This window comes from Pantherophis guttatus, chromosome 17, assembly GCF_059756535.1.
Source record: "Pantherophis guttatus breed Tessera chromosome 17, ASM5975653v1, whole genome shotgun sequence".
Lineage (NCBI taxonomy): Eukaryota > Metazoa > Chordata > Lepidosauria > Squamata > Colubridae > Pantherophis > Pantherophis guttatus.
In genome coordinates this window covers 3,033,852-3,052,500 of record NC_142079.1, presented here as the reverse complement: position 1 = coordinate 3,052,500, position 18,649 = coordinate 3,033,852, and the positions used below count along the sequence as shown (strand labels likewise).

General features: G+C 48.7%; 2 protein-coding genes across 13 annotated transcripts in view; one reads left to right on the top strand and one right to left on the bottom strand.

The window, feature by feature from the left end:
* Positions 1-6,374, top strand: part of RHBDD3 (rhomboid domain containing 3) — a 12,593-nt gene extending 6,219 nt beyond the window's left edge. For 4 of the 5 annotated variants that reach the window (XM_034428651.3, XM_034428649.3, XM_087880458.1 and 1 more), the window contains 5 exons: positions 1,058-1,204; positions 2,876-3,253; positions 4,045-4,186; positions 4,935-5,219; positions 5,884-6,374. In XM_034428651.3, coding sequence (XP_034284542.2) covers positions 1,063-1,204; positions 2,876-3,253; positions 4,045-4,186; positions 4,935-5,219; positions 5,884-6,070 — 1,134 coding nt within the window. In that variant the 5' untranslated portion in view covers positions 1,058-1,062 and the 3' untranslated portion in view covers positions 6,071-6,374. Of the gene's footprint in view, positions 1-1,057; positions 1,205-2,875; positions 3,254-4,044; positions 4,187-4,934; positions 5,248-5,883 lie in introns of those variants that run through there. The other variant, XM_087880459.1, reaches the window with a different exon arrangement.
* Positions 6,375-7,286: 912 nt separating this feature from the next.
* The window catches only part of EMID1 (EMI domain containing 1), a 30,682-nt gene continuing 19,319 nt past the window's right edge, over positions 7,287-18,649 (bottom strand). For 2 of the 8 annotated variants that reach the window (XM_087880453.1, XM_087880455.1), the window contains exons 10-14: positions 17,745-17,788; positions 17,559-17,621; positions 16,677-16,721; positions 14,603-14,687; positions 7,287-8,522 (exon numbers count right to left, since the gene is read on the bottom strand). In XM_087880453.1, the coding sequence (XP_087736579.1) occupies positions 8,383-8,522; positions 14,603-14,687; positions 16,677-16,721; positions 17,559-17,621; positions 17,745-17,788 (377 nt within the window). In that variant the 3' untranslated portion in view covers positions 7,287-8,382. Of the gene's footprint in view, positions 8,523-10,611; positions 10,703-14,602; positions 14,688-16,676; positions 16,722-17,558; positions 17,622-17,744; positions 17,789-18,649 lie in introns of all 8 variants that reach the window. The other 6 variants (XM_087880452.1, XM_087880454.1, XM_087880456.1 and 3 more) reach the window with 4 other exon arrangements.

Sequence of the window (18,649 nt, the reverse complement as noted above, 5' to 3'; positions counted from 1 at the left end):
TCTCGGTGTTCTCCCGAGATCCAGAAGAGCTTCAAAGACACATACAAGAGCTTCACAAAGTGAGGAGAGCCAATTGGCTTAAAAATAAACCTGCAAACCAGCCAGCATTTATGTTTTAAATTCACCGGAGAAAGAAGAAAGTTAATATCTGGAGAAGAACTAGATGTAGTAGGCCACTCCATATAGCTTGGCCAACGAATCTCAGCAGAAGAGGATAACAATAAAGGAAATTGTACGGCATGTTAAATGCGATTGGCAGGCATTTGGCATGTCGAAGCGTGAATCAGCCTCGTTCCCTCTCTGGGGAAACTGTAATTAATTAGAGGTGAATGGATCTTGTTTTCCATGGAGTATACTTTCAAAGAAAGAAGACCCGAAGTATATAGACGTGATAAGGTTCTCTGGCCACGCTACCGTAAATCTTAGGATGGAAGCTCGGCTGGCAAACACTTAACGCAGTGACAAGGCAAACTTAACAAGTTGTGCCTGAAGAGAAAAGTTTTCGATCGATCGATCCGAAAGCTATATGAGGGGCACACAGAAAGCCGTGGAAAAATTAAAACACTTGGCATCACGAGATAGAAAGACCCACACATGGATAAGAGAACAAAGGATGCTGTGAGAAACTCTTGAGTTGTTTAGGCTGCTGGAATTTTCACACCCAGGACGAGCGGTCTTGCAGATAGCAATAGCACTTAAGGCTTCGCCGTGCTTTTTACAGCTCCTCTCTAAGCGGTTTACAGAGTCAGACTCTTGCCCCCCAACAATCTGGGTCCTCATTTTACCCACCTTGGAAGGACGGAAGGCTGAGTCAACCTTGAGCCGGTCAGAATCGAACTGCTGGCAGTGGGCAGAATTAGCCTGCAATACTGCAATCTAACAGGAAGGAAGGAAGGAAGGAAGGAAGGAAGGAAGGAAGGAAGGAAGGGCAATAGTACTTAGACTTATATACTGCTTTACAGTGCTTGTACAACTCCTCTCTAAGAGGTTTACAGAGTCAGCCTCTTGCCCCCCAACAATCTGGGTCCTGGTTAATAACAGCCCTCTCTTCTCCTAGGGGGCATGTTCATCCCAAAGCTGAGATGGGTTCGGCATCTCCCCATCGCTTCCTCCGTCTTGATGCTGCTCCTCACTGTCGTCTGGGTGACCGGCGTCGGAGAACATTTGGTCTTATCACCCAGCATGCTAAGTAGCCCTTTGCAAGGTTGGTCTCCATCTTTGAAACTTCTCTTGTATTAAGACGAGTTTCCTAGCTCCGAGAATTACATGCCTTGAATTACAGCCAGCTAGGGACGATGGGGTGTCTCATACTTGAGTGGTGGTGTGACCTAGGCTCACTTAGTCATTACAATTAGTCCCAAACAAACCTATTTTATTATAACGGCTGAGAATGACTTCATTCCCAGCTTAGTCCAAATTAATTCCAAAAAACAAGTCCTTCAGAAAAAGGTCCTTCGGGTTTATCACAAATCTTTATCTTCTTTGGCATCCTGCCAAAGGCCTTTCTTGGCAAAGCCCCACAAAGTTCAGAAACGAGAGATGCTGACTGGAAACAGATTTAGCAATGTTGCTTTCCTACAAAGAGCCCAAGAGCCTTTGCTGCTGTTTTAAGCCTTATGGGAGAGGGCCAATCATCGCCTGGCCTTACTCCCGAGTCGTCCCTTTTGTTTTAACTGTTTGTGCCTTCTGGCAGCTCTGCGCATGCGCGCACTGGGAACAGGCTCCTCCTGTTCCTCTGCCTCTCTGCTGTCCAACTCTGGGGACTCCGGAGTCCGTGCGCATCACTCCCAGATAGCCCTGGCCCCATCTCTGTCTCCGACGCAGAGCCCTTGTCCGGGCCTTCCCCAGACTCCAGGACTGGCCCACGGTCCTCCCCAGCCTCCTCACTATCCGACTCTGCAGGCTGCTGGTGGACCACAACAAGTGGCTGCCTGGCTGGGGAATTCTGGGCGTTGAAGTCCACAGGTCTTACAGGTGCCCAGGTTGGACATCCCGATTACAAATACTTAGCAATCCCATCTGGAATTTTACAGATTTCTTTCGTGCTTCTATCACATTGCATTTTTAATTGACGGCTGAAAAGTACAGGTTAGGCGAGATCTGGCTCAAAACTGCGAGAGGGACCTTGGGAGTCCCAGTGGACGATCACTTAAGCACGGGCAGCCGAAAAAGCTAATACAATCCTTGGTGGTATAGACGATGGCATAGAATCAAAATCAGTATTAGTACTGCTTTGTAAATCCTTAGTAAGGCCATAACTGGAATACGGCATCCAGTTTTGGTCACCACGTTACAAAAAACGATGTTGAGACTTTGGGAAAAAGCGCAAAGAAAAGCAACTAGAATGATTGAAGGGCCCGGAGACAAAAACCTACGAAGAACGGTTGCAGGAATTGGGTATGGCTAGTTTAGAGAGAAGAAGGACTAGGGGGGACATGATAGCAGTGCTCCAGTATTTGAGGGGCTGCCACAAAGAAGAGGGGGTCACCTTATTTTCCAAAGCACCAGAAGGCAGGACAAGAAGCAACGGATGGAAACTACTCAAGGAGAGAAGCAACCTGGAATTAAGGAGAAACTTCCTAACAGTGAGGACAATTAGACAGTGGAACAGCTTGCCACCAGGAGTTGTAGGTGCTTCATCACTGGAGGCTTTTAAGAAGAGACTAGACAGCCATTTGTGTAAATTGGTATAGGGTCTCCTCCTTGAATAGGGGGTTGGACTAGAAGACCTCCAAGGTCCCTTCTCGCTCTATTCTGATTGACTGATCAATCGATCTAATTAATCACGATCTATTTCAGGGGCCACCTCAAATGGGGTGTTATAAACGACAGAAAAGGAAGCGGCGTTAACAGCACGAGGTCTCTTCTCTTGCAGCCTTCCGCCTGGTGACGTACTGCCTGGGCCATGCCAACGGCTCCCTCCTGGCCACCAGCTTGCTCTTCTTCCCACTGCTGAGCTGGCACCTCGAGCTTCAGCAAGGGGCCCTTGGCTACCTCCGGACCAACACGGTCTCTGCTGTCGCTTCAGCCCTGGTCTACGTGTTCCTGGCTGGACTCTGGGGAGTTGAACCGCAGGCCACCGTCAGCGGCTACATCCCTGTCCACCTGGCTCTGCTGGGCTGCCACGGAAAGCGCTTGGGGTGGCTGCCCGTGGCTCTGCTGGCAGGATTGCTGTTCGGCCTCGGGGAGATCCTGTCCCCGCGTTCTCCCTTCCTCCTGAACGTCTCCGGGTTGCTCACGGGACTACTAGCCTGTATCCTTTCCAAACATGTGGGCAGTGTTGTGGCCCGCCGGCAACAACAGAGTCGGATAGTGAGGAGGTTGGGGAGGAACACGGGCCAGTCCTGGGAAAGGACTGGGGAAAGCTCAGACAAGGGCTCTGCGTCGGAGGCAGAGAGGGAGTTAGATGGCAGTGAGGCAGAGGAACAGCTGGAGCCTGTTCCCAGTTTGTGCATGCACAGAGCTGCCAGAAGACAAGAACGACTCAGAAATCAGGGTCGACTTGGGAGTAAAGCCACACCTTGGAGGAGATTGGCCCCCTCCCCTAGGAAACAAAAGAGGAGCGAACGGGGAGGGGGCTTTTGCAGGAAACAATTCGTTCGTGACTCTGAGAGACTCTCTGCCAAGTTTTGCCTTGTACTGCGTTTGGAAACTAGTTACCTGGCAGCTGTCCAAGCGAGATAAGGTCTGTGTTGATAAATATTCCTTTGAAAGACTGTTTGGATAGGCCTTGCTCATGGTGAATGAAAGGAATTCACAGTCGTCTAAATAAAAGAGGTTTTGCCGGGACCAAAAAGCTTCCTGCTTTTTAAGGGCGCCTAGGCCAGAACAGGCTCCGAGGGTGGGATAGGGGACGAGAAGGGGGCCACTTCTAGGACCCATGTGGCCCCCAAATCATTGGCAGCCCTCCCAGGTTTTAAAAAGATTTTTTGATGATTTTTTTTTGGGTAAAGGGAAAAATACTAGAGTTGACTAGAGGACCTCGGAGGTTCCTTCCAGGGCTATGACGATTTGATGATTCTACGATTGTCCTTAATGCCTCAGATGGTGCTGGTAGATCGTCCAAGAGGCGCCTGGCAAGGCTGCAGAAGAGGATTGCAGGCTGGAGCTACCTCAGAAGGGTTTTTTCTCACTCGATCAGGCCCTTCGCCACCGGCACCCTCCCAGCTACGGACATAAAGGAAAGGTATTTTGGAATGACGTCAATTTTGCTTTCCATGGCTGCCGAACTACAACTCCCAACACCCCTTGCTAGCCAGGGAGGTGAGGGATGGTAGATCGGTGTGGTCACCATCTCAAGTTGCCCAGTTCACAATCTAAAGCCGAGGTGGCGCAGTGGTTAGAGTGCAGCACTGCAGGCTACTTCAGATGACTGTTAGCTGCAGTTTGGCGGTTCGAATCTCACCAGGCTCAAGGTTGACTCAGCCTTCCGTCCTTCCGAGGTGGGTAAAATGAGGACCCAGATTGTTGGGGGGCAAGAGGCTGACTCTGTAAACCGCTTAGAGAGGAGCTGTAAAGTCTGAAGGCTATTGCTGTTCTTCCTTCCTTCCTTCCTTCCTTCCTTCCTTCCTTCCTTCCTTCCTTCCTTCCTTCCTTCCTTCCTTCCCTTCTCTTCCTTCCTTCCTTCCTTCCTTCCATCCTTCCTTCCTTCCTTCCTTCCTGTGTAGTTGTTAGAAAGGAGTATTGCAGGCTAACTCTGCAGACTGCCAGGTGTTTGAATCTCACCAGGCTCAAGGTTGACTCAGCCTTCCGTCCTTCCGAGGTGGGTAAAATGAGGACCCAGATTGTTGGGGAGGCAAGAGGCCGACTCTGTAAACCGCTTAGAGAGGGCTGGAAAGCACTGTGAAGTGGGATATAAGTCTATTTGCTATTGCTATCTAATAGACAATTGTTCCAATCTCACTGATTTCGACCCGTTTTCTTCCGTCTTCCAGAATTCCTGCGCAGGAGACGTTTTCACCCGACTTGGCAGGGACGGTTGCCATCCAGATTCCGCCCCCTCCTCCATCCTGGACTGATGAAAGGGTAACCCAGCTGCCGTTTCCTCCTACGTCCCAGCACCTCTTCTCAGATCCCGGCCAGGCTTTGGGCTCCCCTTACTTCTCTCTCCCAAATTTCCCGACGGAAGAAGAGCTAATAGAAGCGGGAATCCGAGCTTCTCTGCAAGACAGAAATGAAGAGGAAGTGAAGCTGCTCAAATCTTCCGTCTCTTCCCTCCGGTAAGTCCTTGGGAGAAATTGGGTGGGCAGAGCCGAGTAGAACCTCCAGCCGTAGGAGCAATGTATCTGTAAAGCACAAGATTCCGGGGAACAAACGAAAGGAGACTTCTGCCTCCATGATTTTGGATTCCGTGACCCTGCAACGGTCGTAAGGGTGAAAAACGGCCCCAAGTCAATTTTTTTTCCCAGTGCTGTCGTAACTTCGAACAGTTCACTAAATGAACTGTCGTAAATTGAGGACTACCTGTATATTTATAGTTATATGCACACAGTTTATGGAGATTCTCAGTCATCCAGGTCAAAGGTGCTTTTTTTTCCAAGAGGCCACTGGATTTTCTGATTTTTCTTTGAAGACGTTTCCCTTCTCCTCCAGGAAGCTTCTTCAAGTTCTCAGTTCAGTTCTTCTTCAGAGCTGAAGAAGCTCCTTGGAGGAGAAGCGAAACACCTTCAAAGAAAAACCAGAAAGCCCAGTGGCCTCTTGAAAAAAAAAAAAAAAACACCGTTGGGATGAACGCAGTTGTTTTACTCTGGCAAGATTCTGTCTGTAGGTAAACCCATAAAGTTTTATTTCCGAAGTAACGCCGCCCGTTGTTCTTGCTTCGTGGGCCTGACCGTCCGGCCTCTGATGCCAACGCTGCCGCCTTCTCTTCGTCCCTCTTCCCAGGCTCCAGCAGCTGCAGAAGATGGGCTTCGCCACGGAAGAGGCCGTGATCGCTCTGGCAGCCACCGGCCACGTGGAAGGCGCCGTCTCTCTACTGATCGGAGGCCACGTGGGGGACCAAGTTGTGGTGACGGCCGAGACCCGCTCAGCGCCTCCTCTCACACAACCTCAGTCAATCCCCAACCCATGAGATGGCATTGGGGGCAGAACTCCGGCCAGACCGGGCAGAAACGGAGTGCCACAAGACAGAGGGCTGCGTGGCAGAACTGAAGCTGGTTTTGCAAGAGCACGGAAAGGCTGCAGACCGGCTTCAAACTCTCTGCGGGAGACGCAGGTTCACCTGGGCCTACCTGGATTGCTAGAAGGCAGCGAGGAATTGAGGGGCAGAAGGCGGGCGCAGAGGATGCCTTTCCAGACCAGAATTACGATTTGTCTGCTTGCAATTTCCTTTTTTCCACTCCGGATATGAATAAATGGAGCACAAAAACAAAAAACAGTGGTGAAATCTGAACCGGTTTACTACCGGTTTGCTGGCTGCGCATATGCAGTGCGCACCATGCACCAAATGCAAGGTGCACACGCGCAGTGCTCGCCAGGAGGAGGTATGCGGTAAGTAGAACAGCACGCGAGGGGGGGTTGATCAGCTGTGGCACGCAATCTTTTTTTAATTTTTAAAATTAAAAAAAAAAGCCTCTGACGATCGTGCGGCTCAGCTGGGATCGTCAGAGGCTTTTATTTCATCTTCTAAAAGCATTTTTTCTACAACCTTAAAATGCTTTTAAAAGGCTCTGACGATCCCAGCTGAGCTGCGCAATCATCAGCTTTTTTTTTTTTACTTTTAAAAGCATTTTTTCTACAACCTTAAGAGGTTGCAGAAAAAAATGCTTTTAAAAGCCTCAAAGCCTCTGACGATCCCAACTGAGCCTCACGATCATCAGAGGCTTTTTAAAAAAACTTTTAAAAGCATTTTTTCGGCCGAAGAGGTTGTAGAAAAAATGCTTTTAAAAGTAAAAAAAAAAAAAAAAGCCTCTGATGATCGTGCGGCTCAGCTGGGCAGCGGGTGGGTGGGTAGGGATTTTTGCTACCTGTTCTCCGAACCACCCGCCATCGCTACCGGATCGGGCGATCCGGTCCGAACCGGGAGTATTTCACCCCTGAAAAAAACCCACCCCGAAGTTGCATGCAAAACGGCAGGAACCCAATGCCATTTTTGCCAAGCTTACCCACCCATTCCAGAGCGGTGGCTCCCAACCAGAGACCAGTTTAAAAAGTGGGGTGTAAGAATGAGCCCACGGGGATCCCATGGGAAGCATTCAGGGAAACATGCCCCCCTGTTAAACATACCATTAATTTTTAAAAAGGCAGATCAAGCAGCTGCAGGCACAAAGAGGGTACAAAGGCTGTTCTTTAAACAGAAGAAAATATATATATTTTTCTTCACCCCGCCCCTCAAAATTGTTGACTGATGCTGGAAAGGAGAAGCCAGCAATCCTCACCTTCGCCACCATCCCTCCCCAACAAATCTTGTCCAAAAAAAAAAAACAACAAACGAAGAAATACTGTATACAAATTTCAAAAAAGTTGGGATCATCAATAAAGACTCCCGTCTTAATCCCATGTAAGCTTCTTTTACAGATTCTGGTTTCCTTCCACGACACGCCTCAGAATTTGGGCAACAATCAGTCGGTTTATCCAGTAAGTGCCAGAAGATGCTTTCTCATCTGACTCCGGAAAAGCACTTTTGAAATCCCTGCTCCTAAGGGAGTAGAGACGGGGAGGCTCCGATTTTGCTCAGCTGCTCTGTGTGTGTCTGTGATCAGATTGATTGAATTCCCATTCCATCTCCATCCATTTGGGGTGTTTCTCAACCTTGGGAACTTTTTTAAGACTTCGACTCCCAGAATCCCCCCCCCCCAATTAAAAGTTCCCAGGATTGAGAAATACAGCTTTACAGAATACAGAATGACTGGGGTTTTGTTTTCTGGATTGAAAAAGAGAAAATTTGAAAAAAAAAGGATAAAATTGAAATTCAAAGCATGAGCAGCGAGAAAAAAAAAAGCCTCTCGGCATCTGGAGCCTCTGAGGACGTGCCCGAGAGATGCCACCACGGAGGAGAGGGTGGCAAAAGGCTGGATGTGTTGGACCGGTCCTTGCCAAATTGCGGCCCAATCTGACCACAAGGAGGGAATCTCTGGCGAGTGACAGCCAAGCCGAGACCCCCACTCTCCCCCCCCCCGCATAAGCATAGACCCCCATAAAACCTATTCCTATTTGTTCCATAGCAGGAACAAACCCCCTGTGTGAAAAGAACAAATAAATACAACGGAGGATTTGTTATCAGGGCCTTGTCCACAGCTTGGTTCATCGAACAGCCCGTGTCTCCATCACCACCGGTCCAAGGCAGAGGGAGGAGGAGAAAGGACCGCGGTGCTCCTTCCACATCGGAGGTCCCTCAATCCAGACGTGGCCCTCTTCTTCGCCTGATGGTGGGCAGAGTCTCCTTCATTTCTTCCTCTCCTCTCCCTTCTGAGAAAGACGGTGCGAGCTCACCCGGTAGGCCGCCAAATACTCGCTGCGCTTACTCCGATCGTCACCGGGGACCCCCGTAGCGGCCGGATCAACGCCGGATCCCAGATCTGGTTCTGCCAACGGAGGAAGGAACGTCAATGGTGCTTTAGCTGCAGGAACTGCGAAATTCTAGGGTGCGCTTGTCTCTCTCTCTATACGTGCCTTATCCTTTTCCTTACGGCTTTTGAGATGTGTGTGAAAATGCGCCGGCTAGGGTTTTGAGGTGTCCCTCTAGATCCTCTTCTCTCTCTCTCTCCCACTTCCCAATTTTGGAAATGGCTCAACTCCAACGCCGCACATTTTTTAAGAGCAACATCCTCCAATGCGTCGTTTGGGCCGTTTTGAATAATGTGCAATTTGGCAAAATAAAATCTTTGCAGGAGTACAGCTCAGGAGTCCAAGAAATAAAGGGAGACTAGTATAGATCTATTTCAAACTATTTAGCTCTCATCAGCTAGCCATACCCTTACTCGGATTCCAACTTGGTCTGCCTGCATATTAGGCACTTGTATTAACCTCTGAGCCAAGAGAGAATTGTGTAGATCTATTTCAAGCTATTTAGCTCTCATCAGCTAGCCATACCCTTACTCGGATTCCAACTTGGTCTGCCTGCATATTAGGCACTTGTATTAACCTCTGAGCCAAGAGAGAATTGTGTAGATCTATTTCAAGCTATTTAGCTCTCATCAACTAGCCATACCCTTACTCGGATTCCAACTTGGTCTGCCTGCATATTAGGCAGTTGTATTAACCTCTGAGCCAAGAGAGAATTGTGTAGATCTATTTCAAGCTATTTAGCTCTCATCAGCTAGCCATACCCTTACTCGGATTCCAACTTGGGCTGCCTGCATATTAGGCACTTGTATTAACCTCTGAGCCAAGAGAGAATTATGTAGATCTATTTCAAGCTATTTAGCTCTCATCAGCTAGCCATACCCTTACTCAGATTCCAACTTGGTCTGCCTGCATATTAGGCAGTTGTATTAACCTCTGAGCCACAAGTTCTCCTCCCTTTATCAGCTTGAGTCAGGGGAGAGATTAAGTGTTTTTCTATCAGGTTCGAATCCAAGTAAGGGTATGGCTAGCTGATGAGAGCTAAAATAGCTTGAAATAGATCTATACTAGTCTCCCTTTATTTCTTTATTAGCAAAATATAAATTTGGTATAAAATGGTTTGTCGTGAACGCGACTGCTTGAGGGCTCCTGGATTGGAGCTGAAAGGCGACAGGGATGCAGTATGCTCCCTCCCACATGTTGGGGTAGACCAGGTGCCTCGACAGAAAAACTCATTTAGCCCGAACACCCAACGGAGGTGTCATTTCCAGCCAGGCGCTGAGGGATGTGGGAGGGGGGGGAGCCTGGGAAGGAGACCGATCCCATGGGAGGTAAACTGAACCTCCATCTCCAGGAGCAGTTCTGTTCCAGAGAGGTCTGCTATTGGAAGACGAGGAGCCGATTCGAAGCCATTCCCGTGCATCTCCCTATCTTTTCCAGATAACTTCACAGAGGGACACCTCCCTACGCTGTCTCTCTTATCACTGCGATCTCCCGTACTCCCTAGGCGCACTGGAACTACAATTCCCAGAACCATCCGGCCAATTTGGCCTTTGGAATTACGAGAGCTGCAGTCTCCGTGGAACTGGACACCTACCCCCCACCCCCAAAAAATGGATTGTTAATTCCACCTCTGCTGGCCGGGTGCAAGCTTTATTTTTCGGTGCATGCAGGCTAGTCGGAGATGCCACTGAGCAGGTGCAAAGAATCGGGAATTTTACAGCTCCGGCGATCCAAATCTCATTTGTTTTGATACCGCGGAGGTGGAATTTTCCGATTTCCCCCTCCAATCCTGCAGCCAGAGGATATATCCACCCCCACCCACCCCTTCCACCAGCAGGGGAGTCAAGACAGGCCAAACCATGCTAGGACTTAAAAAACAAAACGTGTTCAGGAAGGTGACGGACACAACAGGAAAAGGCTGGTTGTTGCAGAGATGGCATGCATGCAACGTTTTGGAGTGGAGGTAGAAGGCGGAAAAACCTCACGGCAGGTGCCGGGGAGATCTCTGGGATCCTGGCGTCTGGCGAATAATGCACCATGCGTTGGAAGAAGAGGAATTTGGGGGTGGGGGAGGGAGGGAAGGCAGGCCCTCGCATTGCGCATTACCTGGCCAGATGATAGCTTCCAGCAAGGTGACTCTCCTAGCCAGGAGCTCCAGCTGGGCTTGCTGTTCTAGGAAGCTTGGCAAGCTAATGGCCTGGCAGGGAGCGAAGAAGAGCAGAGTGGAAATTTGATTGACCCATTGACCCACCCGGAGGGAACAAGAAGGGGAGGGGTGGGGGAGTCTGGAAAGATGGCACTGGGAGGGTGAGTATGGGGCAGAGGGTCTCTCTTGTGGAGCAGAGAGAAAGGAACCCAGGGATGTCTCCCATATATGGAACCTGCAAGGAAGGGAAGGTTCTGTTGTGGCCCGTCAGCAGCCTGTGCAATTAGTAGCTGATTCCAACAGCGAGGAGGCTGGTTGGTGCCACGCCAGCAGCCTGTGCAGCTGACGCTTGAGTCGGACAGTGAGGAGGCTGGAAAAGATGTGGGGATTCAGCCAGGGCCTTCAGAACCTCCAGAAGCTCCCATAAGTGAAGAGGACGAAGAGGAGGAGCCTCTTCTCAATGCACGGGCGCGCAGAGCTGCCAAAAGGCAGGAGTGGCTTCTCAGGAGGTCTCGAGAGTAAGGCTTGGGGCTAATTGGCCACTCCCTTAGCCTATTTAAGGAGGAACACCGATTGCAGCAAGTTGTAGGGAACAACTTCAGTTCACTCTCCTTCGCGTCTGCAAAATTGCTTCTGGGCTTTCTGCCAACTCGAGTAAGACTGTGATTACCTTATCTTACAATTCTGGTAGGCTGTTAAAGACAGTTTTATTAACAGCCTTTGGTTGATAAAGACTAAGTTATTTGAGTAAAATAAGCTTTGTATAGAGTTTCTGTGTGCTGCGTTCTTTGGGGTCCGTAGCTGGGGCAGAGCAGGTTCTGAGTTTGCTTGTCAGAAGCCGGCTGGGAATACTGTAAATCAGAGGTGGGGGAACGGTGGTCCTTTTATGGCTTGTGGACTCCGACTCCCAGAATTCTTCCTCATTGCTGCCTCTGGAATTCTGGGAGTCGAAGTCCCACAAGTCACCTCTGCTGTAAAGGGCGATCTTATTCCGCCTCGGATGCCGTAACCATCCTATATGCATTCCAGTTGCCAAGTGCCTGGATCGCTATCGCACGCCTGCGGGAATGCCGCCACCGTCGTAAGCCCGAGGAGCAGCTGTAAGTCACGTTTTGCAATGTTGTTGTAACTCAAGAGGGTTGTTCAGCAAATGGATGTAAGTGGAAGACTACCCGAATAGAAATAAAGACTGCTTTTGCTAGACAAAAAATGTCTGCATTTTTTTTAAAAAAATCACTCAGTTTTGTGACAAGGTGCACTTTTTTTAGCGACATTGTCTGCCGCCTCCTTAGTGGTGCGGTGGCCTAGAGGTGGAGCTCTCGCCTCACCATCAGGAGGCTGTGAGTTCGATCCTAGGTAGAGGCAGATATTCCTCTCTCTGGGCACAATGAGAATATATCTCCTGAACAAACTCCGTACTGGCAACAGGAAAGGCATCCGGCCATTCAAACACTCTACTAGCTCCATTCAGTTGCCCGGATTCCACCCCGCAAGGGATTATGGGGTCGTTAAATGAAGATGACGACGATTGTCTGCAGCCTCCTTGCTTTCCCATCTATCCTCAAGGAGGCTCAAAGGGGACAGAAATTTCCAAGCATCTTGAGAGTAAAACACACCGATAGAAACTTTCACGGGAAGAAAGAACTTTGGAGAAATGGCAAGGAAATATACGATGCATCATTGCACCATGTTGATGGAGATCCTCAGCCATCCAGGTCACGGTTGAAAAAAGCAAAGGTGTTTGGTAGTACAATGGTCTAAGGCACCCTGTTATTAAGCTGGTTATTAAGACCAGCTGCCTGCAATTACTGCTGGTTCGAATCTCGCCAAGGCTCAAGGTTGACTCAGCCTTCCATCCTTTCGAGGTAGGTAAATTGAGGACCCAGATTGTGGGGGCAATAAGCTGACTTTGTATAAATATACAAAAGGATGAAGGTTATTGCTTAGCGCATTGTAAGCCGCCCTGAGTCTCCGGAGAAGGGCGGCATATAAATCAAATTAAAAAATTTTTAAAAAATGGCTGAAGTCAGAGAGGGGGAGGTGGGGGAGGTTCTAAGTTGTAGACAAAAAAGGCAATGCTGCATATAAAAGAATAGGCAGAGCTCCAATCCTACTATTGTGGCTGCTATTTTAACATTTTGATCCTACGGGATGGACATCCCTGATCCCAGACCTGACCTCTGACCTCTCCTGCCCTTGGAGATCTACAAAAGAGCCTTGATAGTACAGGGGTTTAGTGCACCCTGTAATTAACACAGCTGCCTGCAATTTCTGCTGGTTCGAATCTCGCCAAGGCTCAAGGTTGACTCAGCCTTCCATCCTTTCTAAGGTAGGTAAATTGAGGACCCGGTTTGTGGGGGCAATAAGCTGACTTTGTATAAATATACAAAAGGATGAAGGCTATTGCTTAACGCATTGTAAACCGCCCTGAGTCTCCGGAGAAGGGCGGCATATAAATCAAATTAAAAAAAAAAAAAGGCTCAGATCTCTGAATTTCTGAGATCTTCAAACTAGCCTCCTTAAACTTCTGGGTTCTCATTTAAAATCACCATTTCTGGATGTTCCTTCGGAGCAAGTGTGGACAGTTCTGGAATAAGGATCTTGGTGGAATTATTTTGGCACCCAGGAACGTATAAATACAAGACATTTTTTAAAGAAAATAATAACAACTACGTTGAATCAATTGTTGTCACAGTCCCTGCACACTTAAACCCCACACTTCGACAAGGCCGATTCCTGAAGTCTTGTCGCTCTTTGGATTTGGATCCACCTTCTGCTCCCTGCAAAATGTACTTTCTGGGAGTCTACGATATAAGCGTCCGTCACCCAGATGTTGTAAAAGAAATAAAACATTTTTCCTTTTTCTTTGGTCACCAGGGGGAGCCCTCTGAATGCTAAGGGGCCAAAATCCCAGTCAAGAGCTTAGGTACCTATTAAGCAGACTCTGTAAAGAAAGGAAGGGAGGGAGGGAAGAAAAGGAAGGAAGGAAGGAAGGAAGGAAGGAAGGAAGGAAGGAAGGAAGGAAGGAAGGAAAAGCATGAGAAAGGGAAAAGGAAGGAAGGTAGGTGGAAGAAGGAAGGAAGGAAGAGGGAGGGAGGAATATAGGGAGGGAGGGAAGAAGGAAAGAAGAAAGGGAGGGAGGGAGGAATATAAGGAGGGAGGGAAGAAGGAAGGAAGGAAGGAATATAGGGAGGGAGGAAGAAGGAAGGAAAAGCATGAGAAAGGGAAAAGGAAGGTAAGTGGAAGAAGGAAGGAAGGAAGAGGGAGGGAGGAATATAGGGAGGGAGGGAAGAAGGAAAGAAAGGGAGGGAGGGAGGAATATAAAGAGTGGGGGAAGAAGGAAGGAAGGAAGGAATATAGGGAGGGAGGAAGAAGGAAGGAAAAGCATGAGAAAGGGAAAAGGAAGGAAGGTAAGTGGAAGAAGGAAGGAAGAGGGAGGGAGGATGGGAGGAATATAGGGAGGGAGGGAAGAAGGAAGGAAGAGAGGGAGGGAGGGAAGAATATAGGGAGGGAGGGAAAAAGGGAGGGAGGGAAGAAGGAAGGAAGGAAAAGCATGAGAAGGGGAAAAGGAAGGAAGGGAGATAGAAAAAAGGAAGGGAGGGAGGGAGAGAAGGCCACCTGGCCAGAGCGGGGTATATCTCCCTTTTAATCTGCACCAATCCAGATGCCCCCCTCCCAAACCAGAGAGAGAGGATGGTCCAGGTAGCTTCTCCCAAGAGATGCATCCATCCCAGAAGAGCCTTTTCCACCTTGGCGCCTTCCCCATCAGGAGGGACAAAACCCGGGACGCCAGAAGCTGCAACCCTCCCCTCTCCTATATCTGGGGAGACCCCTGCCCCCGCTTTGCCCAGGGAGCTGCTACTACCCTTCGGTTTGGCCTGTCCTCCTCCTCCTCCTCCTCCTCCTCCTCCTCCTCCTCCGCCTTCCTTGCCCTGTCTGGCCTCTACTCACCATGCAGCCCAATCATGGCCTCCAAGATTAAAACCCTTTCTGCTAAAATCTTCAAAGCCTCTCGGAGCTGGTGTAAACCCTCCCCCTGCGGACGAAAGAGACAGACACAGCCGTGAAAGGAAGGCAGGCACACGCGTGTACAAGGAGCAGGAGAGGGGGGGGGGTGGAAAGAGAAAGAAAAACGAGTGTGAGCGGGCCCCCCCCCCCCGCCTTGCCTTTTTCCCTAGACGGTCCCAAACTTTCTCGCAAGCATCCCGAATCCCCCCAAACACTCAAGTTTATCCATGTGTGTGTGTGAATGCAATTATTATTCACAGGCAGTAAAGGCAGTAAATCTTTCATCTTTCATGCACAGAGTGTTTTTTTTTGTTTTTTTTTCTGGGAGAGGAAGGTGCCATGCAGGCAAAAAAGAACCAGGAGTGGGTGCAGGATTTGGGAAAATGCAAACCAGCTAAAAAATGGGGGGGAGGGGGGAGCCAGCATGCTGTCAAAAGAAAAGGGGAGTTGTGGGGGCAAAGAAACGGGGTGCTTTTTTTGCATCACATCCTCAGGTGCCTGCAAACGCCCCTTCCCCACTCCGAAGAATTACAGGGTTAGACTTTGGAAGCCATCCACTCCAATCCTCGGTGCGGGAAGCTGGCCACGATCGCGTCCCGTGGCCCGGCCACGACGGGTTAATCCGTGATTATGAATGAATGGATTTGTGATTCATGCTTTTACGGGGGGGTGGGGGGGTTTGGGTCTCAAAAGAGCTCCAGAGGGCATCTAAACCAGCTTCTCCTTGGCTGAGCCGTGACTGACAGCCCCCTTCCCCCTAAATGAGCTAAAGAGTCCCCCCCCCTCGTTTACCTGTATCTTACTGCTGTTATTAAAAGTTGCTGGGTGGGGAAGGAAGAGCAGGGAACGCTTTCAAAAGTAAATATTAAACCACCGTACGGTATTGCGAGGCTAAAAGCAGCTTCTTTCGAAAATGGCATAGGAGGCTAATGCCTCCTACTAAGGCAGCATTTAACATCCAGCTGCCTGCAATGACTGCGAGTTCAATTCTCACCAGGCTCAAGGTCGACTCAGCCTTCCATCCTTTCTAAGGTGGGTGAAATGAGGACCCGGTTTGTGGGGGCAATAAGCTGACTTTGTATAAAATATACAAAAGGATGAAGGCTATTGCTTAACGCACTGTAAGCCTCCCTGAGTCTCCGGAGAAGGGCGGCATATAAAAATAAAAATAAAAAAATAAAATAAAAAAATAAAAAATCTTGAGCTGCTGCGTCGAATGGCAGAGGTTCACGAACTATGGTAAACAGAGTTCAAGATTTATTTATTTTGCTTAAACTTGGTGCCCTGCGGAAATATGACCATATTTTTCAGAGTATAAGACGCACTTCCCGCCCCCCAAAAAGAGGGTGAAAATTTGTGTGCCTCTTGTATACTGAATGCTCTGCCTGCTTTTTTTATATGCATTGCATTATCAATCAATCAGAATAGAGCTGGAAGCCGCCTCCTCCTCCTTCTCCTACTCCCTTCTAGCACTGATGATGTTACCTACTTGGGTCGTGAAACGTCTGCAAGAAAATAACCTAGCTCAGAGAGCACCAAGGACCCCACAGTCTTCCTCCTTCTCTTCCTCCTCTTCTTCTCCTGCCTCTTCCTCCTCCTCCTCCTTCCTTCTAGCACTGATGATGTTACCTACTTGGGTCGTGAAACGTCGGTAAGAAAACTACCAAGCTCAGGGAGCACCAAGGACCCCACAAATCCTCTTCTTCTCCCTCTTCCTCGTCCTCCCCCCAACTTCCTTCTAGCACTGATGATGTTACTTAGCTGGGTCGTGAAACGTCTACAAGAAAACTACCAAGCTGGGAGTGCACCAGTATTTTGCAGTATCCTTCCCCCAGGATTGGGGTGAGAATGGAGATTTTGCAGTATCCTTCCCCTGTCACACCCACCAAGCCACGCCCACAGAACCGGTAGTAAAAAAAAAATTGGATTTCACCACTGACAAGAGAGAAGAGCTACGGAGGGGAGAGAGAGAGAGAGAGAGAGGGAGGGAAAGGGGGATATATCACCCAGAACGTACCCAGGATCCCTTCTCGCCTGGGTCACCCTTGAAACCTGGTTCCCCCTGCAAGAAATCAAAATGAGATGTTAGAAAACAAGGGGAGCAAAATTTGTCTCACTCTCTACTTGGCTCTTTGCTGAAAAGGAGCGTTGGGACTACAACTCCCATCCCGCCTGCCCCATCTTTCACGCCCAAGGCAGAACTAGAACTCACAGTCTCCTAGTGATTGGCTCAAGGTCACGTAACTGACTTTCACGCCTAAGGTGGAACTAGAACTCACAGTCTCCTAGTGATTGGCCCAAAGTCACGTAACTGACTTTCACGCCTAAGGCTGAACTAGAACTCACAGTCTCCTAGTGATTGGCCCAAAGTCATGTAACTGACTTTCACGCCTAAGGCAGAACTAGAACTCACAGTCTCCTAGTGATTGGCTCAAGGTCATCTAGCAGGCTTTGATGCCTAAGGCTTAACTAGAACTCACCGTCTCCTGGTGATTGGCCCAAAGACACCCAGCTGGCTTTCATGACTAAGGCGGGACTAGAACTCACTGTCTCCCACTTTCCAGCCTGGTGCCTTAACCACGAAACCACCAACTAACTCTCTGGGTCATATGAAACTGGCAACCTGGGCCAATTTCATCCTAGGTACAGTAAAATGGGGCAAAGCAAATGTCTCACTTAACCACAGAAATCTGGGGCTCAGTGGCAGCCGTAAGTCGAGAACTACCTATACTAGGTATCACAACAGACTTGAAGGACAGGCACGGACCAAGATGCTACAGATGAAGTCAGTTGCTCATTTGGGCGTCCGGAAGGAAAACGACGGTATTTGAGGTGCCCCACCCATCCTTGTTTCAGGGGTACATGGCTTGGATCCCCAACTTCCAGAGTGGAAACTCACCCTCTCTCCTTTCTGTCCAAGGGTACCAGCGGCCCCGTCAGCACCTGGTGATCCTGGAATTCCCTGGAAGAAACCATCACACCGTCTCAGCCTAGGTCCGGCGGTGGAATTCCATCCTTCTTCCCGGAGGGAATTCCTTCCCCGTTTCCCCAATTTTCTTCCTGGAGAGATGGTTGGTCTACTTACGTCACGCCCTGGAGAACCTGGTTTCCCAGCAGGTCCTGGAGGACCTAGAGAGAGAGAGAGAAAGACAGCATATCCTGGTCAACCCTCTACTTCTGCTGAACGGTTGTGGTAAGAAAAGGGGGCTGAAGAAGACTTCTTGGGAATTGAAGTCCACACTTCTTACCCACGCCTCTTAAAAGTCGCCAAGGTTGGGAAAACCCTAGTGTCAGAGTGCGCAGAGTGTGACTATTTTTTGAGACAACCCAGGAGCAAAATACAGTAAACAGAGGTTTGTCTTTCAAATAGTGGGTTATCTACAAGGGATATATACATACATGTACTAGACAAAGTCAGGCAATCAATCATCAACTACAGCACGGAAGCACACACGGAGAGAGAGAGAGAGAGACGCCCTCGCAGGGTCTCTCTTATATATACAGCCTCTTAAAGTGGTCATTACAGCAGCTGGTCAGCTATTAAATCATCATTACCCTGACACCTAGTCTAATCTTGAAGGATCTAGCTCTTAATGTTTTATTATTAATAAAATAAATAATAAATAATATTTTATTATTTACTATTAATTAATTATTTGGATTAAATTATGATTTTATTGTGCTTGTTTCTTAACTTGTGTTCGCCACCCCGAGTCCTTCGGGAGAATGGCGGCATATAAATACATGTAATAAATAAATAAATAAATAAATAAATAAATAAATAAATAAATAAATAAATAAATAAATAATGTTCAATCACCGAAACTTCCTGAAGAGATCAACTCACTTCAATCATCCCACTGGTGACGGAGAGCTGTGGTTTGTCCCCTTTTGCTTTGGCTTCCAGCTTTCCATCCATCCGTTTATTGAAAGAATATATTTGCCCAGAAACCAAGTTCCTAGGCGGCTTATAAAATGTTTATTGTCCGT